General features: G+C 38.3%; 1 protein-coding gene across 1 annotated transcript in view; it reads left to right on the top strand.

Moving 5' to 3' along the window:
- LOC131970144 (NADPH oxidase 4) overlaps window positions 1-19,128 on the top strand; it is a 30,297-nt gene extending 11,169 nt beyond the window's left edge. The window contains exons 5-18 of the mRNA XM_059331437.1: window positions 2,043-2,140; window positions 2,467-2,494; window positions 3,891-3,963; window positions 5,632-5,712; window positions 7,927-8,086; window positions 10,685-10,849; window positions 11,271-11,333; window positions 12,063-12,123; window positions 13,195-13,276; window positions 14,626-14,745; window positions 14,847-14,955; window positions 16,019-16,087; window positions 18,422-18,522; window positions 18,607-19,128. Coding sequence (XP_059187420.1) covers window positions 2,043-2,140; window positions 2,467-2,494; window positions 3,891-3,963; window positions 5,632-5,712; window positions 7,927-8,086; window positions 10,685-10,849; window positions 11,271-11,333; window positions 12,063-12,123; window positions 13,195-13,276; window positions 14,626-14,745; window positions 14,847-14,955; window positions 16,019-16,087; window positions 18,422-18,522; window positions 18,607-18,727 — 1,331 coding nt within the window. The 3' untranslated portion in view covers window positions 18,728-19,128. The remainder of the gene's footprint in view (window positions 1-2,042; window positions 2,141-2,466; window positions 2,495-3,890; window positions 3,964-5,631; window positions 5,713-7,926; window positions 8,087-10,684; window positions 10,850-11,270; window positions 11,334-12,062; window positions 12,124-13,194; window positions 13,277-14,625; window positions 14,746-14,846; window positions 14,956-16,018; window positions 16,088-18,421; window positions 18,523-18,606) is intronic.
- Window positions 19,129-23,834: the final 4,706 nt, after the last annotated feature.

Raw genomic sequence — 23,834 nt, 5'->3', positions numbered from 1 at the left:
CATTTTTGCTCCACCGTAGCAAGGATTGATTTTAAATGGATTCTTCAGCGATTTTGTATTTATTTCCATAAAATCAGGGAAATCAATGGAGGCAGATTAAAAAAAGCATGATCAGGATCAAAGCAGCAGAGGGTAACATTCCTGACTTCAGTCCCTGATGTGGGTCAAACTCCACAGCAACTCCACATCCTACACTTCCCATCATGCAACCTGATCGAATGTCTTCTGAAAAATGCTACAAGCATGGTAACCGCCCATGTCTTCATAACAAAGACTTTATGCTCTAAATTCAGAGAAAAAGGAGCTCCAGAAACCCAGAATATATAGAATTATTTTCAGAGGCTGAGTGCTTCTCACACTGACTAGGAGTGGTGGAAAGTAACTAAGTACATTTACTCAAATACTGTACTTGAGTACAATTTTGAGGTACTTGTACTTTACTTGAGTATTTCAATTTTATATAACTTTTATCTTCTACTCCACTACATTTTGAGGCAATTATTGGCTTTTTACTGCACTACAGTTAGCTGACAACTGTAGTTACTTTCCAGGTTTAAATTTAACATAAAAAGCATTGCACATTTAAAGTGAGTTAAAACAAAAACATCTTAGAACAATATATTAAGTTATTACATGAGCCATGTCTTTACAAAATTAAAACAGTGCTTACATAAAAGCATCAACACAAATAATGTAATAATATATTTAGGATATATAAAACAATCTGAGTGGGTTCATTCTGCATAACGAGTACTTTTACTTTTGATACTTTAAGTACATTTTTATGCTGATAGTTTTGTACTTTTACTTCAGTAAGTTTTGAATGCAGGACTTTTACTTGTAGTGGATTAATTTCACAGTTTGGTTTTAGTACTTTTACTGCAGAGGTCTGTCTCTAAGAGGTCTGATTACTTTTTCCACCACTGCTGACTAGGAAATTTACTTTGACATGTCATCATCTCTAAGTCTTACGCCGTTCACTTCTCTACTCAACAACACCACACACACACATTTAACGCGCACACACATGCATGTCTCTTCGATTTAGACAAAGCTCTCATGTTTTAAGAGCGGAGTTCCACAGTTCTGAGATAACAAATGACAAGACAAGCAGGGAAGAGAGAGACACAGACTGAGAGAAGAAAGAGAGAGAGAAAGAGGGGGTGAGAGGGGAGTGGGAGTGAGAAAGGATGTAAGTGAGAAAAAAGGACCCTTGTGTCTCATGATTACGCCCTCTAATTCCATCAGCTGTCGAACTGCTGCATGGTTAGCCTATGATGTAAGGTGTGTGTGTGTGTGTGTGTGTGTGTATGTGCGCGCCTTCCAACCAGTGAGTCAGGAGGATGTTTTGCTGACTTTCTGCTGAATAGACAAAAAGATGTTTGTAAGAGTGTCCGCTAGCAGTTCACTTTGACCTTAGTAATTAGTATTTAAGTGTGTGTGTGTGTTAGGCCTGTCTGTCTTTTTTCTGGACTCAATACATGTGTGACTTTTTGTGCTTGTTTTGTGTTGTGTTTAAAGTAATGTGACAAATGTTTGACAGGCAGTACGAATTGCCGAAAAATAAAAACTATATATCCCAAGCAGCCATTCCAGCTGTTTATATGTTATTTTCATAATAAAATACTATGATACATATTGATTATCTTGATTATCTCAGTGCAATTTATTGTTAACAGAGCCTGAAAGTCTATTTTATTTGTTTTGGTTGTAGTTAATTTATTTATGTTTTATTTATTTAGGATATTTTAATATTTCTTTTCCACATTTCAATTCCAATGTTTAATATTCCCGAGATTTAAAAATTAATTGCCGTGGAAAAGGATGTACTTATTATGCTCTAATATCGTTATAAAACTAAAACAACATCGATACAACGATACTATCGTTTATCGTGATAGTTTCTGGGAAAATATATCGTCCTAAAAAATGTGTTATCATGACAGGCCTAGTGTGTGTGTGTGTGTTTGAAGGAGAGGAGCTGTTCTGTTTGTGTCCTGGTTGTCTGTGTGTTTTAATGCAACCCTTTCTCTTCTTTGTAGTCGTACACGTGTCTGCCCACCTGGTGAATGTTGTCAACTTCAGTGCAAGCTACTCAGACGACTTTCCTGCTCTCAACTTGGCTCGCTACAGAGGAGAGGTGAGACACACACACATGCTCATGTTGTACTTAATACTTGTGAAGACGCTCCTTGACTTAATACATTCCATGGCCCCTAACCATAACCATCTCAATGACACGTCCAACCCCAAATCTTACCTTGACCTTAAGGCCGAGGTATGCTTCAAACACCCTCGACAATCTCCTCAAAGGCATTAATTTTGTTTCACTTGGTTGAACACACGAAAAGTTATGTAAGTAGTTGTTTAAAAAATGATAAAAGAGAACATAAGAGCAATCCTGCACCTCGCCTATTTATATCTGAAAAAGTGGGCAATGATATATTTTTTGTGTTTCCTTCCCAGGACCCCAAGCTGATCATTTTGACTACAAGTAAGAAGAACTACATTTTTTTTTACACAGTATTATTTTATAAAAACAAGATGTTTGTGTGTGCAGCAGTGATGGTGGTAAATGTGTTGCAGATTAGTGTGGCTTTATGCCAAGATGAGAGGAGGAAGTCATGCCGTGTTTAGTCCTTTAAGTATAGGAGGAGGAGAGAGGCTAGATAAAAGCAACAAAAAATAGGTTCACTTCAGATTTTCAGGTTTTATTCATGGCTAACATTTAAATCCCTTCAATTTATAGCATATGTCATAATTAAAGCCATATTGTTTGTGCTTTACTTACATAGTTCCAGTGTTTTTGGATTGACGGGGGTAACAATAATTGTTCACATGTAAAAAATGTTCCAGTTTTTGCTGTTTTTTAATACGAAAAAGACAATATTCCTGCTAAGCTTTTTACATGGCTAATGAAAAGGAATATTCCACTGAATTTTCCTGTTTACATGCAGTTCTGCATACTCCGGTTAACATAAGAATAAATATAGACAAGTGGACTGGTAAAAACCTGATTGAGATGCGCATTTGGAATGCACTTTACATTTCCAAAGAATGCTTCTAAAACCAAAATAATAAAAAAAATAATATTTTCATATTCAGAAACATGGTCATTGATGATTAGATTACCTTTAGCTATTCAGATTGAGACAAAACATTAGCAGCAGGCACCCCCCTACAACCCAGTCTCACGGCAGAACGTGAAACAGTCACAAAATTGAATCTATTGAATTGTGTATATGGACATAAATTTCCACCTTTTTCGTGTCACTCAGAACGACTTTTGAAACCGATGTATTTCAATGAGATGTATCGTTCGTGCCTGTGACATGTATTTCTCTCCTTTAGTCCGGACCATATACTGTATAAAACCGGAAGCACAGAAGTTGTAAACAGAAAAACGGTGTTTCTTAGAAAATAAACAACAACTAGCAATCATAACACTACTTTGCAATGTATTAACGGTGAGAATATACATACTTTATTTTGACTCGAAGGAACCACTGATGAAAACTGCTCATTAAAAACAGGGCAGGAAGTAAAGAAAATGTTGTGATTTAAATTTAAGTTTAAACAATGAAAAAAAGAGAGAATAAAACCAATACAGCTTCTGTGCTTCCGGTTTTATACAGTATATGGTCCGAACTAAAAGAGAGAAATACATGTCACAGGCAAGAACGATACATCTCATTTAAAATATATTGGTTTTGAAAGTTGTTCTGAGTGACAAAAAAAGGTGGAAATTTGTGTCCATATACACGATTCAATAGATTCAATTTCGTGACTATTTCACGTTGTGCTGTGAAACTGGATTGCCCCCTAACATGTGTCTCACATGTACATAAATGTTCTGGGAAATTAATTTGACTTTGTCTGCTTCTTTTCAGTCCCAGGAGTCACCGGCGTCCTGTTGGTCCTCATCCTCTTCCTGATGTTCACATCTTCCTCCTACTGCGTACGGTAGGTCAGCCAAACCTCCATTTGTAGAAAATCTCCTAAATGTGTAAAGTCCTCTCATAGGCTGTGCATGCATTTGCTGAGTGAGTAACTTAAATGGAAAGGATTGGGAGCCATATCGGAGCCTGGCGTCCGTTCCTCTGAATACAACCACAGTTTTTGTGCCTATGCCTCTCTGCGTCTCTGCATCTCTGCCTATCTGCGTGTCTCTTTGTGTCGTCTGTCCGCCTTTGTTTCTCTGTCTGAGATCATCTTGTGTGTGAGTGAGAAATTCAAGATGGACACCATAAGGAGACATGCCTACTGAGGTCTGTTCGAGAGCAAATCCTCACTAAGTGTTTCCACTCACAGCTCTGTCATTACACAGGTCATAGTGGGTCACTCTGCGTGTGTGTGTCTGTGTGTGTGTGTGTAACCCATGCAGGTGTGTGAGACTTGGAAGTGTGTGTGTGTGCATGTGCTGTCCCTGCTTTCTTCAGTAATTGAACAGAGGCTAAGAGGCTTTTCCAGACCACTTAAGGCTTTAGATAAGAGTTTGGGGTCAGTGGCTGCAGCGGTGGAAGAATACCAATATAATGAGTCACAATGATCCAGATCCACATTAATGCTCACATGGTTATTAACATATTCTGTGAATTACAATACTTTGCATCAGCATTCCTACCCTTTAACATCATTGCTTATTACACAGTTATGAGGATTTTTTAGTCACTGTGCCCACGGAGGAGGGGATAGATAGATAATAAGGATAAGGAAGAACCTCAATCCAGTTTGTTAAAGTGAAAGATCGGAACAGGACTGAAAAAAATCCATCTTTTATTAAGTTATTAGTTTATTTTAAAATATAATGGAAATAATGTTTTTTTTAATAGCCAAAACCAATGCTTGCTACACTCTTGTGGGTGCTCTGATTATTAAATGTATTCTATAATAATGAGATGAGATGCACCTGTAGCTGTACTGGTTGTATATGTTAAGGTATACAAAATGTGGTATACACACAATTTGTCCCTCTTAGTTTGAAAATGTTGTATATTTGTTTATTTATTTGGGTTCTGGAAAATGATTTTCAGTTAAATCAATTGGTTTGTTTTTTTCAGAGCCAGTCAATGAAACATTGCACTTGTATCCAAGATACCAACAAATCTAAGGCTGTGTTCAGTTAACTTTTCAAATCCTTATGATCTTTCTGCAGTTAACATCACTGAATTCTGAGGCAATCACCCCCTTACATGACTGAACCAAGTTGTCAGTCCTTGTGGTGTCCCTTTACAGAAACAGGCTATATTTCAAGAAAACAAACATGAAAGAAGTTGCAGTAAAAGAGGATGAATACAGGGTTTGATGATGTTCATTGTTTGCAGTGTTTATGGGGGGGGTCGTTGTGTATTGACCCCTTTAATACTGACCTCTGATGTCCTGCTTGCTCAGGCTCTGAGCTTGGAGTCTGTGCGTCTGGTCCTGAACAAACTCTGACATTGCTTTCTTCTTTTGTTGTCTCTGTTCTTTGTGTCTCATTCTCTTGTTTCCTTATTTATCATGTTACAATGCCATTATCCCCTATTACACCTAACTTATTACTCATTATCGCTCTGTTAAAAACAAACCTTTGTGGGACTAAGAAGTAAGAATTTCTTTGAAAATAAATAAAGTTATTATGTCTTTTTTTAGGCTGTCCAACTATGAGATCTTCTGGTATACACACAACCTCTTCATTGTCTTCTACATTATCCTCATGGTGCACATGGTCGGGTAGGTCTCGGGGCTAAGCACTAAATCTTAACGTGTGTGCATGTGGCTTTATCTCTGTATGAGTCTGCATGAGTTTTCCTGTGCTGATGGTACAGTTTGTCTCCGTCCCAACCACTACCTCCACAAGACAAGATAAGAGTTTGCTTCACGTATGAATGTCAGCAAATACTTCAAACTCCCACTGCCAGCTGGAGACATCTCTACCTTCCCATCAGCAACTTCAGACTCACTGACAAAATGAGAGCTTTTCAAAAAAGCATGCAATGTAAATCTTTATTGAAAGTCGGCCATATTCCTGACTTATTTTGCATACTCGACACAAAATTAATTAGGGCCCGAGCACTAACAGTGCGAGGACCCTATTGAAATTGGTCCGTTTATTATTATTACGGCATATGAATCGCGTTTTTGAGGGCTTTATCATATTCCAAAAACTAAATTCAAAATTCATCCTGTCAAAAATGTAGGTATTTCATTGGTTTCAGAAATGGCCGTGGCAAAATGACCTACTAGCGCCCCCTAGAATTGAGCCCCTACAACAGGTCTGTCGTAGAGACACGTAATTTGCTATATACATACATTTATCATGGGAAGACACACCAACAAGTCTCAAGAAGGCATACCCAAAAACGAACAGGAAGTCAGCCATCTTGTATTGAGAATGGCGTTTTAGACGTTTTTCACCATTTCCACGCCGCATACTTTAATGAACTCCTCCTACAGATTTAATCCGATCAACTTTGGACTTGTTCAGAACCATCAAAAGGCCTTTGACATCAACAGTTAAAAGCTTTGCAGACCGTCACGCTATGTGGGCATGGCATGGCGGCAAAATATGGCGTTTTGGCATAAAACACGAGACTGTATAACTTGACCATACATTGTCCAATTTGCCTCAAACTTGTCATGCATGATGATGGTCCATCACTGAACAGTTCTACATAACAATATTTCATAAAGCCCTGCCCTTTTTGATTAGCCACGCCCCCTTTTCCTAACTAATGAACTGTTTGTTGTAGAGAGTCCTTGATTACCTCGCCCCTTCAACGATTGCTGTACCTAGAATGGCCGGCTCCCCCGACGGCTCCAATCTGCTCGGGCCCGTTTATCGCTGCTTGCAGCTTTAATTTTAATTTATTTCAAATTTTTTTATTTCAAATTATATCAAATTTTCATGGAAAATCTGAACTTTCTCTACTTTCCTTAACGTCATTCAGCTGTAGAACAAAGGTTTGTTTGTACATGCCTGCTCTCTTTGTGCAGTGTTTTGTTGTGTTATATTAAACTCAAAAGGTTTTCAATTAAATAAATGTCACTATCGTCAAGTAAGATACCACAATGGTTATTAAGCCTATAGCCCACCCCAAAACTGCGTGTCTGTGGCCACATTCCTGAAAAATCCCAAGCACCACACAGTTATTAATCATTTACCATCACCCAGCAGTGGTTAGTCCATCAGACATTGTAAGTTATGAGCTTACGCACAGAATCACTCTTCAGCTACCTTGTGTGTGAAGTGGCATACTTTTTTCAAATCTCTGCTAATGTTGAGAGTAAAATGTCACTAGGGTTGGCCAAAGAAAAGAGCAATGACACTTCAAAAACAAGTGAAAGTGTTATTGGTATTTTTGGGATCATGCGAGTCCAAAGGAAGTTGAGACAGGCAAACTGCGTATTTTTTTGTTTTTATCACAAAGTCCAAATATGCTGTAAAATGTTCAAACTATCTGGACTCCCATTGGATGAAACCAGATTTATGCTGTTTTTCATTAACCACACCTCAAAAATACTAATCCTTCGACATTCATGTGTCGAAACCAAACTCAACATGGTCTACGCTCTCAAAATATTGTACAGATGCTGGAGCCAAGAGTGAGAACTGAGTTAGGTAAGAAAGCTTTTAGTTACACCCCTTTATCATGGAACAATTTACAAAAGGATTTGAAACTGTTTGTACTAATCACAATCAGTGAATTTAAATCGAATCTAAAGGACAAAGAAATCTCTTCGCTTGGTCGGTGTGAATGCTCCTTATAAGTCGCTACTGAGGCCCCTTCAGTGTTGTTGTGATGGCTGTATTTGTATTTAATTGCTCATGATAACTTTGTTTAAATGTTGTAACTTGTCTCATTTTATGCTAGGTACATATACATACATACACATACACTAAAAAAACTCTACTAACGTCATCATGTTTCCTGTCTTTTCTATCAGAGGAGCTCTGAAGTATCAGACCAACATAGAGTCCCACCCTCCTGGCTGCCTAAGAGCCAATCAGAGCAGCTCAGAGCAGCAGGGCGAGGAGCTGGAGCAGGGTGAAGATGAAGAAAGGAGATGTGGAGAGGAGGCTCATTTTCAGCCACACTACCCCCAGGTCTGTGTGTGTGTGTGTGTGTTGTGTGTGTGTGTGTGTGTGTGTGTGTGTGTGTGTGTGTGTGTGTGTGTGTGTGTGGGCGGTATCTTGGCATTTGTATTTATTTGTGTGCATGCTGAAGAAGTTGTTTGTACCTGTAAGTGTGTAGTAGAGGTTGTGTAAGCATGTGTGTGAGTATTTGGGAGGTGTTGGAGGGAGTTGGTCCTGTTTATTAGAGGTGTACGGCTGTGAGGGAGGGGCAGGCATCCTCTTTCCTACATCAAGGCCTGTGTGTTTGTGTGTGTTTCTTCCCGCGTGTTTGATTATGTGTTTGCACATGGTCGTTAAGCAACGAGCTGGTTCCATAAAATCCCCCTAAAACCCGAGTGTGCTCTGCAGGGTTTACTGGTGTTGTGAGCAATTAGTCTGCTACAGGTAACCACCAACAAAGAAACACCAGACGGTGTGGAAGAAAGGTGGAGAGATTGTGTATGTGTTCTCATGAATATGGTCTCTTTGGCTGAGTTTGATTCACAAGACCCCTTGGATTTTTCGTGAAAGAATAGGGAGAATAGAAAGCCTTGATGGACACCTCAGATTCCCAAAGCTTCGTGTGCTAGAGCTAAAGATGCACTAATAATGTGTGAATGCGAACAAACAACTTTGAGCTGCTTACTACTAGAACAGCAAGAATCCATTTTTACTTCAGGGGACATGATCCATGAAGCCTGTGAGCGAAAATTTATGCTTACACATGCAAATTTCACTGTAGGTCTGTGCAAAGAAACATGTTTTGGGTTACAGATTATAATAATAACTTTATTTTAATAATAATAACTTTATTTATATAGCAATTTTTTAAAGACATCGCTTTACAAAGTGCTTGGACAGAGAGCAGTTAATCGCAACGAGAATGATGCCATAAGGCTAAAAACAATTCTTACATTAAAAGAAAAACAATAAAAGACAGAGCAGGAACAAGACATTCTCAGATACACAGAAAATAAAAGGTCAAAGGAGTAAAAAAGTAAAAAGTGAAGAAGTAAAAGGAGTGGTGAAATAGAAAGCATTACATAAAAGCAAGTCTATAAAAGTGGGTATTAAGAAGTGATTTAAAAGAAGTTACTGACTCTGTGCGCCTTATCTCCTCGGGCAGCTCGTTCCAAAGCTGGGGTGCTCTGGTGGAGAATGCCCCGACTCTGGAGTTAATAACTCAGTTAAATAGCTAGGAGCCAGACCTAAAAGAGCTTTAGAAGTGATCGGTAAAATCTTAAAATAAATCCTAAAACGAACAGGGAGCCAGTGTAAAGAAGCTAAAATCAGAGTGACGTGATGTCGTCTGTTAAAACCATAGACTGTATATAAATAATGGACGTAGTCACCGTGACGTCACCCATTGGTTTGTGGACTGCCCGTTGGAAGCCTCGAGTTCAGCGTTACACTCGTCGCCATCTTGCGTCGCCATCATGTTTCCGATACGCGGAGCAGACCATAATTGGACTGGGGCGGAGCGCGAGGGATATGACGACACTGACTACACGCATCTCTACACCGGCAACCCGACTGAGAGAAGCCGCTGCTTATTCATGTTAGCATTAACTGGAGCATTAACTGGGATGTTAGTTTTGGCTAGCAAAAAAACAAAAACAAAATGTATCTTTCTTACCTCAGAAAACTGAGCAGCGACTCCTTGGAGTGTCTGTTAGTCCAACCAAACACTGAACAAGACATTTTTACTGAACAAAACATTCAAATAAACTGTCATTAAGTGAAAATACAGTGTGAAAGGGTCAAAGTTATGAGACCAAACCGCTAAACGTCCTGTTTTCTATCTATATAACATTATATATAACTTTATTGACACGTTGCCGTGGATACGCTCTGCTTCTCTCCTGGTGACGGCTCGCCTTGTCAGTGACCTGTCAATCAAAGCTAGAAACGCCCCAAATCATACGATTCTTTATCTTCTATTTTCTTCTAAATGGGGCCATTATTAGAACTATTGACATCAAATTGTCTTGAAGAAGATTTTTTACTAGCGATTGAGACCATAGTGTTGTCCCTGAAAAATTTTTCTGAGGTAATAAATCAAGTGAGAAGTTTTCAAATTTAGCACTGAAATGAATGGGCAGATTTCTTTTGCAGCCAAACTTAACACCCCCTACTGGAATTTTCGGTGAATTGCAGGTTTTATGCACTTCCTGGTGGCTTCCATGCTCAGGCACGGAGATTGCCGCCTGGTTAAAACCGGTAAGAAGACAACCTGCTGTGTTCTAAACCAGCTGGCGGCGAGAAAGGGATTTTTGGGAGATGCCAGACAGGAGAGGAGGGAGTTACAGTAATATTCTAAACATCATGTTGTGCGGCCAGCGTGACAAACAGACGGAGCAGTTGGTCCAACTTCCGGACAGACTTTACAACGTTATATTCAAATTCTGTGGCAGTATGGAAGTAAAATGCCACATGAATTTTTACATATGTGCAGGCAGAGAAGCATGTTTCAGCCTTAAAAGAAGACTACCGTTTGTTATAACTTGGATTTTATTTGCTGTTTACGTGACATCAAACTGTCTTTTTGAACTGCTTTAATTACTTCTCAACATAACGATGTGTTTGCAGACGTGGCTTTGGGTGTCCGGTCCTCTCTGTCTTTACTGTGCCGAGCGCTTGTACCGATACATCCGGAGCAGCAACCCTGTTACCATAGTGACAGTCATCAGGCACCCCTGTGATGTCATTGAGTTACGCATGCTGAAGAAGAACTTCCAAGCTCGTCCCGGACAGGTGAGAACCCATGACTTCATTTTATTTATTTAATCATATGGGCCCTCATTTATCGAACAAGCATACGACAGAAAGTAGAAGGCAGAAGGCGACTTGTCCGGTTTGCAAACTCTCCTTCTTCTCTCTGTTTACTGATGTTTAACAGCCACGTTTAGCCTGTAGCACCAACTTCTGATGATACTTTGCTGTAGTCTAGTTTTCCAAACAAGTTAATGGAAATTTGTCTTAAATTGCTTCACTAAAACTTGATTGATAATTGAGTGTAACATGGTTTCTTTCTTAAGCTAAAAGATGAATCTGATTCTTTATTAAGTGCACCTTTGTTTATCTTCCCCCTTTTTCTTTCCACATGCCCCTTCTCTAATCCCCCCCCCCCTCTCTCTCCCTCCGCGGTCCTCCATCTCTTCCCTCTCTTTCTCAGTATATTGTTCTAAACTGTCCAGGTGTCTCTTCATTTGAGAACCATCCCTTCACGCTCACAACAGTAAGACTTTATGCAACACATTCCTCGCTTATGACACAATGCAAACACACACATGTGTTTTAACAGTTTCTTAAACTTTCTACCCGCCGGCAAAGAACATGCAGTTCTTTGTCTCCCTCCACGTCCAGCCCTCCTCTGCTGCCTCGCAGGCACTTGAGTGACAGCCTGGCCGTCCACTTATATTCTGTTTCACTTTGTTTGTTAATGTTTTCAGATTTAGTTCAGATTGTATGAGAAAGAAACAGGAGACAAACAAACAATTTTCTTTTTAGTCAGCATACAGGAATGGACTCACCCACACACACACACACACACACACACACACACACAAAGAGACACACACACTTCAGTATGTGCATGCCTATGCCTGGTGTGTTATGGAGCTTTGAGGAGGAGGGCAGGGAATCACACTGACAGAGAGCAGACAGACCCCTGAGGCTAGTAACGCTGTCTGCCAACAGGAAGGCTGTGTGTGTGTGTGTGTGTGTGTGTGTGTGTGTGTGTGTGCATTGTTAAATTTGATGAAAAGAGTAGCAATGTACTGGGGATGTGTGCTGGTTTGTGTGTGCATGACTGTGTCTTTGTTGCATGTGTATGTCAAAGTCTTCATCTTGTTCTTTTCAACAACTGGGAGAATATATTGTGTGTGTCTGTGCACGTGTGTGTGTATGTCTGTGCACATGTGTGTATTTTGTCGTGACTCACTGTCTGCTCTATAACTCTTTGCAGTGTCCCACAGAGAACAAGGAAACTTTTGGCATCCATCTCCGGGTCGTGGGAGACTGGACCGGTGGGTGAACACACACACACACACACATACATGACACGGGGGTACTTACATTCAGAACTGTTTATATGTGCAGAACACACAGATAAAAGGACAGATAAATAGACACATGCCCTGATTTCCGGCCCCTATCAGAGCTGACAGGATGGTTCCGTCCCGTCTCTCTGGGAAGGATGCATATCCTCATAACTTTTATTATTAGAGTGTCCCTCTCTGTCTCTGTCTCACTATTTTTGTATGCAGGGTTCCCACAATTTTATTGCATGCGCGCGCACACACACACACACACACACACACACACACACAAACACACACACACACACACACACACACACACACACACACACACACACATAAACACACACACATCCTTGTACTTGTATCTTTGTGAGGGCCCTCATTGGAATAGTGAATTCCCTAGCCCCTTACCTTAACCCTTAACGTAACCTTCACCATCACAACTAAATACCCAATCCTAACCCTTACAAAGACCTTAACCCTAAAACAAAGTCTGAACTCTCAAACAAGACTATAAAGAGTGAGGACCGACCAAAATGTCCTCACTCTGTTGGTTAAAATCGTGTTCAGGTCCTCACTATGCACACAAACACACACACATGTTTTTACATTTAAAAACAGAGAAAAGGTAAAGTCAATGACAAGAACACCTCCTCCTTTATACACTATCCTGCACTTTACTTGACTGCATTAAATGCATTGGTATGCTGTAGACTCATAGAGGACTCTCTTCAGGAAGCTGTGGCCTTTGGGAGCCTGTGACATTTGCTAGAACACGTACACTCATTTCCACTTGCTACTGTACATATCCACACGCAGTTTCAGAACACAGGAAGGGAAGTGGGCTTGTTTGTGTTGGCCCCTTAATCTGCCATGGCCACATGTTGTTAGTACAAATTGGAAATCATTGAGTTGGAATGTATGGACACCTCTAAATATGGCAATATTTGTACAGTAACATTAGCATGAAAGTCTTTGTGACACTATCCAGAGAGTTATATCAGCGGATGAAATAATGTGAAATGCAAACCGTCTCCTTTCCTTTGCTCCCCTCAGAGCGCTTCACACAGCTGCTACTTCCTGGACCAAGGATAGACTTGGAAATCCTTCCCATGGTGCAACAGAGGAGATACCCCAAGTGCGTTTCTCTGTGTGTGTGTGTGTGTGTGTGTGTGTGTGTGTGTGTGTTTGATGTGGCTGACATGATTTCTCATGAAAGCTCAGAATCACACGGGGGTCAGAGGTTTTGACCTCGTGACCTCTGACCCTGTGCCCTTCCTGCTCAGTGTTTCACAGCGAGAGAGAGAGAGCGAAAGAGAGCGATAGGCAGAGATAGAGAAGGAGATGAGTTTGTTTTATGACAGTAAACCAGAGCTAAACAAACCATCAAAACCCACAGCCCTCTGTTAGTTGGGCTGAGGTGTACAACAGTGCCCACTTATGGTCAGAAGGGTAAGGGTTAATTAGTGGCACAGTCATGGAAAAAATTATTACACCACCTTTGTTTTCTTCAGCTTCTTGCTCATTTTAATGCCTGGTACAACTAAATGTACATTTGCTTGGACAAATATAATGATAACAACAAAAATAGCTGATAAGAGTTTAATTTGAGAGTTGATATGTAGACATTTTCCATGGTTTTCCTGATAATGATTTTGGTTTTTATCAAGAAAACCATGGGAAATGTCTAGATATCAACTCTTAAATTAAACTCTTATCAGCTATTTTTTGTCAGCACAGCCCTAATTCTTTCAGCGTAGCAACTTCAAACTCACGAACACACTGAAGTCAGAACTTCCAGTCTCATTCAACGGGACCATCCGGGGAGCACACGATTGCACCACTAGCCTGGGTGGAGGTCTGCGCTCCACGAGTGCCATTCTAGTTTACACAATGTTTTTGGCCATAAATAAAAAGTTATCCAAAGTGTTGCCGAGCACAGTGCTCGTGATTATGTGACAGGAACATTGAGCCAAGCCGCACTTGGCCCTGTGGTGGGTGTCGGGGTGTGTAAAGACTGCTGGAGCATTACTAATCATTTTCTGGACTCAGTTTTGAATTTCATGTGTAGTTTTGTTGAGCATATTCAGACATACTTTCTAAATGCAGAGAAATGCATGGTGAATTTGTATCAGTGTGTGTGTGTGTGTGTGTGTGTGTGTGTGTGTGTGTGTGTTTTTTTTGTTGACACAAGTGTTCAAGCAGCTGTTGTACAGATCACGTGTGTGTGTCTTTGTGTGTGTGTCTTTGTGTTTGTGTGTGTGTATGTGTGTGTTTGTGTGCGTCTGTCAGTGTGTGTGCGTGTGTGTGTGTGTGTGTCTGTCAGTGTGTGTGTGTGTGTGTGTGTGTCTACTGTGGGATTTCATATGCAGGATGTTTATCTGCTTATGTGTGTTTGACCCTGAAGGAATATTATAACTACATGTGTGTAAATTTGTCCAGTTGTTCTTGTTCTGATTGTCTTTTTGTCCACACATGCATGTTTAGGCTTTACGTGGACGGTCCCTTTGGAAGTCCATCAGAGGAAGTGTTTAACTACGACGTCAGCGTCTGTGTGGCGGGCGGAATAGGAGTCACGCCGTTCGCCTGTGTGCTGCACGCTCTGCTGTGAGTTATGAAGACAAATATCATATTATACTGATAAATGATGACCTGTTTGAGCAGACATTAATATGTTTCCTTGTTTCTCCTCCCTGCTGTACACCCAGAGACGGCTGGACGGGTTTCAGGTTGCAGAGGTTGTACTTTGTGTGGGTCTGCCGGGAGCTCCAGTCCTTTTACTGGTTTGCTGAGCTGTTGTGTGCACTTCATCACAAGGTCAGGATAAAGTCTGAATATTAATTAAAACAAGTGGGAGCTAAACTGTGATTCATAATCAGAGATTTTTAGTTGCTTAACCAGCATTGAGTGTTTTTGAGTGCCTGAATGCCAACATTAAGTCAGAAGATTCACTTTATGAAAGGACTTAAGTAGTTCATTGGCTTCTCTTTTTCTCCATGTCCCTGCTTTGACTATAAATTAAACCAGTTTACCAGTAAAGATAATCCGATTGCCACAGGCTATTAGGGCTAGCAACTTTCCATTGTGTGTTTTTGCTCTCAGTAAGGTCAAAGAAAGTTTGTCTGGTTTTAAGGGGAAGAGGAAGGTCGAAGGTTAAAAAGACCGCAGATTAGCAGGGAAGTCGTTACTGTGGCACCTGTGCTTTTAAAGTCCCATTAAAGTGAAACAAAGTTTATGTAGAATTGTGGAGTGATCAAGTAAAATCACTTGTTCTGTCATGATATCAACCTCCGCATAACTCAAACTCCAATGAGTTTACTGTCAAAGATTTGTTTTTGTTTGTAAGCATGTTGCATATTATTGTTACAGGCATACTGAAACACTCAGCTGGGCAGAGAATACATGCCTGAGGGAGCATTAAGGCAATATTTTCTTTTAACCATATACAGTCATGGATAAAAGTACTAGAGCATTGTAACAACTATGATAACAACACAAATAGCTCATGAGAGTTTAATTTAAGAGCTGATATCTAGACATTTTACATGGTTTTCTTGATTATAACAGATTATAGTTATGCAGGCATTAAAATGAAGAAGAAATTGAAGAAAATAAGGGTGGTCTAATGATTTTTTTTCCATGACTGTATATTAGAATGAAATGAAATATCAAGTGAATACACTGACCAAACAATTTCAGGTTTATTGTGTCTTACGCCATCTTGTGGTCACTCATTTTACATCTCCTATTTCAAGGGAAGCTGAGAATTAAATGTTGCATTTTATCATAAAAATATCGTAAAAACCTTTGAATGAATATGACAAAATGCATCACAGCTCCGATAAACTGAAATGTATAAATGTTTGTGTTTTCCATTTAGCTTTGGCAGGAAAACAGACCTGACTACTTTAATCTGAAACTGTACGTCAGTCAGACTGACAACCTGCAGGTAGGTGTGACACACACACACACACACACACACACACACACACACACACACACACACACACACACACACACACACACACACACATACACACACACACACACACACACACACATATAGCTTTTGATGTTCGTCTTCAGCTATTGTTTATTTTTTAAAGCTCACCACTAGAGGGCAGTCAACGACAGAGAGAGAATAAGCACATTCAAGTTTTCTCTCTTTCTATTGTCTCTCTGAACTACAGTGTATTTATTGTGTCAAGTTGTATCAGTGTGAGCATTTCTATACTAATCTATGTTAAAACTCAAACTCCCCTCACCTTGTCTTGCTTTGGAAAACAGCTATTAGAGACATTTATGATCATTAATTCATTATTGACAGAAATTATTACTTTAAGTTAAGTTTCTGTAAAAGACACAAATAAACAAACAAATAAAACAATTCCTATAATAAAATTTAGATTTTTATCGATTGTTTGGACATATTTTTGATCATACTGTAAATACCTGCTTAGTTTTCCACCAGCATTTATTATATATTGTTGGAGTCAAGCCACTTTGTTGATCTATCTATTTAAGGTGTTACACATATATGTGGATTCAATAGAAATTAACCCCCAGTGTTTTCAATTCACAGCTTTTATTCTTGTTTTATACTTATCTATTTTTTTAAAATCATGTTGCAGTAACTCCTCGTTAGAATAGTGAGACAGGGGTTCAATTCCCCGACGGGGAGGGTTACACTTTTCCACAGCACGTTTGCACTCTGAACTGCTTTCCACTGAGCCATAAAATTAGTCAGTCATGAATCAGAGGCCTGTCAAAAGAAGAACTACTACAGGGGAACCATGCAAAACGCTACATGTAGTGGTTATGTTTCATGATTTGGGATGGTTCCAGCTCTTACTCTGCAGAGACTTCCAGCTTTATTGATCTCAGTTTGTAAGACAGGCGCTGGTTAAGGCAGGAGATCAGATAACACCAGTTGGTGTTGTATTACCCCTCTGACCTGTCTCAGAGCTGCTCTGTGAAAACGGTTCCAAACAGGACTCAGGATTTACTGGCCGACCACAAAAAGACATGTTTGCACTGCCTGACATAGGGCTGGGCGATATATATCGATATAAAAGATATATCGACATATTTTTAAATGCGATATGGAATTACATCATATCACATATATCTGTATTTAGTTCTTTTTTTAATGTTTGTTATTCTTTTCTCATATAAATATATTTATTTCAGAAAAAGATTGGCCTATTTTATTTCATAGGCTATTTTCATTTAAGATATTTTCCTTTCTTTCTATTTAAATGTGCACTTTATGGAGCTTTGATTTTTTTTTTAAAAAAGCTACTCCTGTTGTTATTCAGTATTTATGTTCACTTAAATAAACAGTTTCAATAAAACTACTTTTGACATGTCATATTTGACTTTGACTGAACATTTGCTCTCACTTTGCGATAAAAATATCGGGATATATATCGTATATCGATATTCAGCCTAAATAATATATTGGGATATGACTTTTGGTCCATATAGCCCTAGCCAGACCTTTGTCTCACACCCATGTCCTATTGAAATGACTTGAGATATAGTGAGTCTCACACAAACTGAACCAGCAGTAATTAAAAGAATGAAGTGTTTGACAATGGAAAATGCAATCTGCTTCATATTAATGGAGTAAAATGACATTATCAGTCTTTTACCACCTACACAATTCTTTTAATCTAAAATTGCTCAATTTTAAACTGTGACAAGGTTCAACATATCAATAGTTTACTTGGCTGATACACATACAACCCATGCAGCTCATTATTTTAGTTTAATCGCACCTTGTCAGTCCCTGAATTTGCTTTGCTTTGCTGATACCTGCCTGCAGCTGTTTGTAAGACAGATAACATTTAATGGCCCTTAAACTGGAGAGCACAGGCTGCTGCTGTTTGTAGGTCAGCAGGTGAAAGCAAGAGAAGTGGAAGAGTGGGAATCTTTTAACCTACAGGCATGGAAAAAAATATTAGACCACCCTTGTTTTCTTCAATTTCTTGTTCATTTTAATGCCTGGTACAACTAATGGTACATTTGTACCATGGTTTTCTTGATAATGATTTTGGTTATTATCAACAAATATACCTTTAGTTGTATCAGGCATCAAAATGAACAAGACACTGAAGAAAACAAGGGTGGTCTATTCATTGTTTTTCCATGACTGGACAGTTCTTTTGCCAACAAGTTTGCCACATCAACTGAAAAAGTGAAAAACAAACTAGTTATCGCAGTTTTGTTAAAATAAAGTTAAAAAAACATAGATGTTTTTCTTATCCACTGTATTTTCTAGGGCATGTCTGAGGAGAAGTACCGCCCACTCACCTCGAGGGTGCTGGTTGGTCGACCCAGGTGGAAGTTAATGTTTGATGAGATTGGGAAGACCAATAAGCAGTAAGTAGAGAGTGAATGTCCACAGGTGGAGTAAGACTCCAGTGTTATTACATGTATTAACGCTCTCTCTCTCTCTGGTTTCAGTAAGCGAGTCGGGGTTTTCTGCTGTGGGCCAAAGGGCATCTCCAGGACTCTCCACAGACTGTGTAACTCAACAAGGTCCTCTGGAACAACCTTTGAATTCAACAAGGAGTCCTTCAGCTGATCAAACACCACAGCTGCTTCAAAAAAACACAGCAACTTTGCCATTTGAAAGATATGAAACCAAAAAAAATTGAATATTCACAGACTATTTTGTCATTTCATAAGCAATCCCGCTCATGGTTCAGAAGAGTCGCTGCAGGACAAGACCTTAACATGCAGCATGAGGCCTGTTCCTTCATACCAACCAGCCCGACCCCCAACTGAAAGCTGTAAAAGCTTCAACTTCAGCAACGGATACAATCAACCTCAAACGGAAGAGAAAAACTGAACAGACTGAAGACAGTTGGGATTCTCCCCGACACAACAAGATGATGATATTATACAAGAGGGAATTCATCTTTAAGTGGACCAGGTCTAAAACTTTAAACAAGGACCAGACAAACTGTTTTTTATCCAAACATTTACAGGTAAATCTAAAAAAAATTAGAATATCATGAAAAAGTTAAATATTTTTTGTCAGTAATTTCAAAAAATGAAACTCATACATTATATAGATTCATTTCACGAGAGTGAAATATTTCAAGCCTGTTTTTGATGAAAACCACCACCAAAACTCAGTGTCTCTAAAAATTAGAATATTGTGAAGAAGTTCAATATGTGAGTCCACAGTCAGTGGTGATTTGGGGCCCTGTCCTCTGCTGGTGTTGGTCCACTGTGTTTTCTGAAGTCCACAGTCAACATAGCAGCCATCTAGCAGGACATTTTAGAGCTCTTCATGCTTCCACAAGCTCTTTGGAGATGCTGATTTCATTTTCCAGCAGGACTTGGCACCTGCCCACACTGGCAAAGGTACCAAAAGCTGGTTCAATGACCATGGTGTTACTGGGCTGGACTGGCAGGCAAACTGGGCTGACCTGAACCCCATAGGAGTCTATGGGCTGTTGTCAAGAGGAAGGTGAAGGCTGCTATAAAAGCAACATTGTGCCGTAGGCTGATCACCTCCATGCCACGCCGTATAGAAATGAAAATACTTTTCAGAAGCCTGACATTTGTGTTTAAAATATCCTTTCTTTTTATGTAATATTCTTATTTTCTGAGACACTGAGTTTTGCGTTTTCATTATCTCTAAGCCAGAATCATCAAAATTACAAGAAACACAGGCTTGAAATATTTCACTCTATGTGTAATGAATCTATATAATATACCAGTTTCACTTTCTGAAATAATTGACAAAAAATATTGAACTTTTTCACGATATTCTAATTTTTTGACATGTACCTGTAAAGGGGAACTTCAGTATTTTTCAACCTGGATCAAGGACCTGGCGACAAGTCACCTCTTGAATGATTTCAGAGCAAGACTTCTCCATCATCTTGACATCATTATCGACAGTGATAATAACAATCTGCACCTGTCAGTGGCAAAAACATGTCCTGTTAGTGGATGTACTTGGCACTCCTTGCTTGAATAATTACGTTGCAGCTTGTTATTTGGCTGCCGGCTGCAGCGATCTCCCTCAATACTGAACCACTTTTAAAAGCTGTTGTCCACACAAGTTCCTTAGACACAAAAACATGAGAACATAGGGTACCGGTTGAAAGAAATGCTTAAATAATTCATACTTACAAGTGCTTCTCAATAAATTAGAATATCATAGAAAAGTTTATCTATGTCAGTAATTCAATTCAAAAGTGTTGCAATATATTTGAAAAACCTTTACAGCAGGAGAGCCCGTTTAAGTCCAGCAAGAAGAAGATGGTTTTCTAAGCATATTAAACAAACCAAAGTTCAACAAACTTTAAATCTTAGGACTGCACCAGACATTTATATGCAGGAACAGAGTTTAATCCATTTTCTAGATACTGGCACTTTGCAGCCAATATACATACAACAACTAATTAAAATACAATCATGTTCCTCAGCAGGGCCTCAATACAATTTACCAGAAAAGAGGACAAAACATGCAACTTCACAAAAACACGTAAAAAGGCTATTACCACATCAGGTGCAATATAAATCAAACTACCTGGCTTTTCCTACGCAATGATCAGTAGAACAGAGCATCACCAAGGCGGACAACACATGCAGGATATCAGGATGTTCTCTACCATTATAAAGCAAAAGTGCAGCACCAAAGTCGAATTAATGTAAAAAAGCAGAACAAACTAAATGACTGTTCCCAGATCTAGAGCCTAAACAAGTGCATCTCAATGAATTAGAATATCATAGAAAAGTATATTTAAGTCAGTAATTCAATTAAAAAAGTTGAAAATTTGATGTCCTAATTTATTTAATTTCTTCTAGTTATTATGATTATGGCTTACATTTAAAAAAGACCTATTAAATAGTATGTTTAATATGGAAATATTGGCCTCTGAAAAGTATGTCCATCTATATGACTCAATACTTGCTTGGGGCTGTTTGACTTGAACTACTGGAAATGGACTTCTCCATCATAGTCTAATTTATTGAGATGCACCTGTATATAAGCAGAGAGATGGAACCACATTGGCAAATTAATTGAGGTAACCAAGAACTAGTTTAGTATCAACCAAATTACTTTACTTAACACCAAACTGTCTTCATCAGTTGAAATGTTGCTGTAGAGAACACTTCCTGTGTCTGAGCGGGGACAAAGTCACTTTTCAGAATCGGCAATGAGTCGTTTTCATCAGAGGAAAGAAGTAGAAACAGAACGTACATACAACGGACACTTGACTCAGTCTTTTGTTTTCATTTTGTTGTTTAACCATCTGTTCATTGTTCATGTATGTGTATCAAAGATCTGTCTTTATACAAAGCAAACCTACACTACACCTCAAGCCAGTATTCTTAGTTAGTAATTATTTCAATTTATTTATATTTTTTAAAGTTATTTTATGTTATGTGATAAACTTCTGCAGGGCTTTGGCAATTTCTCCACAAAGTGTCTTTTTTTTTTTTTTTAACATATCTACAGAAAGAAATGAGGATACTGGTGAATTGATAACAATCGACTTAACAATTACATTTGTTGTAATTTGTTTTACAGCCGACTATTAAAAAAAAAAAAAAAAAAAAAAAAGCCAAAACTGGAAACACCAGGTTTCTGCTAAAGAATCGACATTTTGTTTTTCCTGATTTTGTGACTGTAACAACCATATTCTCTCCAATTGTGACTAGCAACCATTTATTTAGTGTTGAAATTTAAATATATTTAAATGTTAAATTTTATGTCTATTTTCAGGATTGTCCTCTTTTTTGTAAGAACAAGGCAAACTTTGAAATAAAAAAGATTTTCTATTTATTATATCTCGATTACTTGCACTTGGTAAGTGGGAAAACAAATCTCCAATCTTGACATTATTATCACAAATACATCACAATGAGCTATTTAATTAATGAGACCTACTTTAGCTCTGTAATCTGATAACTAAACTGTCTAGACTTATGAAAAAAATAGTTTCTTTCTATTAAAATTAGCCATAAAATATGAACAACTGCACAACAAAAAAACACAGAAAGTTGGATTTGATTTGTCTGATTTTAATGCAGCATGTACAAACTCATAAATCCTCTTTATTATCACAAAACCTATATTTTCTTTGTGAAAGATCACGGTCATCAGCACCAGCGCATAGAGAGCAGGTTGCAGATTTGGTCAGTGATTTCACTTTTGTAAAACTGTTTAAATGTTTAGCATGATATTGTGAATGGTCATCCTTTTTTATTCTGACCTATAGAGATAAAACAACACTAAGAATTTAGGGTTAAATATATATACTCTGAAAGTAATAGTAAAAATAATTTTTAACAGAATCCTTTTCTGAGGAAGGCAGTTGGTTTCACAGTTGCATTCATGCATTTTTACTAAATAAGATAACGAGGTCATTTGGAAGCAAGGACTTTAATTTTGTTATGACACTGATTTATTTAGTACAATGGGGCAAATAAAGTGACTTCTACAGCCTGAGCAGTCACAGTACGGCAGACGGCCTGACTTGATGGAATTATCTAAAATAAACAAACTTTTTCAATTCTGTTTATGTGACTCATTAAATAAACTTGCAGTATATACAACCAGTCTAAGTCTTATAAACAGAATCAAAGTTAAATAGGTTACCATACAATGAAATAATACAGTATATAATAATAATAATAATAATAATAATAATAATAATATAACAGCCTGTTCTGTGTTGAGTAGTTTGAATAAATGTACTGAAAGGTGAATGCTTGAGTCACAGTACAAAAACTCACACTTCACCCTTAATAGGGCACTCATTGAAATACTTGCAAATTCCAAATTTCAACCCTAGAGAATATTGGAGGATATTACCTACAGCCAGAATGTGTAAAAAAACATATGCGAAAAATAGATAGATGTAGATTTATGATTTATTTCTTGTAAATCTGCGACTTTTTTTTTCGCGCAGATTTGCCACTTTAAATCTCTTAAATCTGAGAATTTTTTTCTTGTAGATTTGCCACTTTAATCTAGTAAATTTGTAACTTTTTTCTTGAAATATTACCTGAAGTTACCAAATATGGTTCTTTGCCTGATAAAGGGTTAAGGGCTGTTTGTGTGTGTGTGTGTGTGTGTGTGTGTGTGTGTGTGTTTGTCACACAAAAATATTTTCTATATGTATATGTGTACAACTATCTGCTAGATACCATTATAAAATTTGAATACAGGTGCATCTCAATAAATTAGAATATCATAGAACAGTTTATTTATGTCAGTAATTCAATTGAAAAAGTGGAAATAACACATTATATAGATCCATTACACACAGAATGAAACATGTCATGTCTTAATTTATTTAATTTCTTCTAATTATAATGATTACGGCTTACATTTAATGAAGACCTCAAATTCAGTGTCTCAAAAAATGTTTAATATTACAGAAGACCAATTTTAAAAAGTATGTTTAATATGGAAATGTTGGCCTCTGAAAAGTATGTCCATCTATATGACTCAATACTTGGTTGGGGCTATTTGACTTGAACTACTGAAAATGGACTTTTCCATCTTAGTCTAATGTATTGAGATGCACCTGTAGATTTATTATGGGAAATCAATGACAGATTCTATCTTGCACCAGGATTCATCTCATTCATTTGCTTCACGAAAGAGTGCCCCTAATAGCTCATTCATATGTGTGTATGCCAATATCAGGGTGTGTGTG

The sequence above is a fragment of the Centropristis striata genome, chromosome 4 (genome assembly GCF_030273125.1).
Source record: "Centropristis striata isolate RG_2023a ecotype Rhode Island chromosome 4, C.striata_1.0, whole genome shotgun sequence".
Lineage (NCBI taxonomy): Eukaryota > Metazoa > Chordata > Actinopteri > Perciformes > Serranidae > Centropristis > Centropristis striata.
The sequence above is the reverse complement of the archived record's forward strand: the minus strand, read 5'-3'. Positions and strand labels throughout refer to the sequence as shown.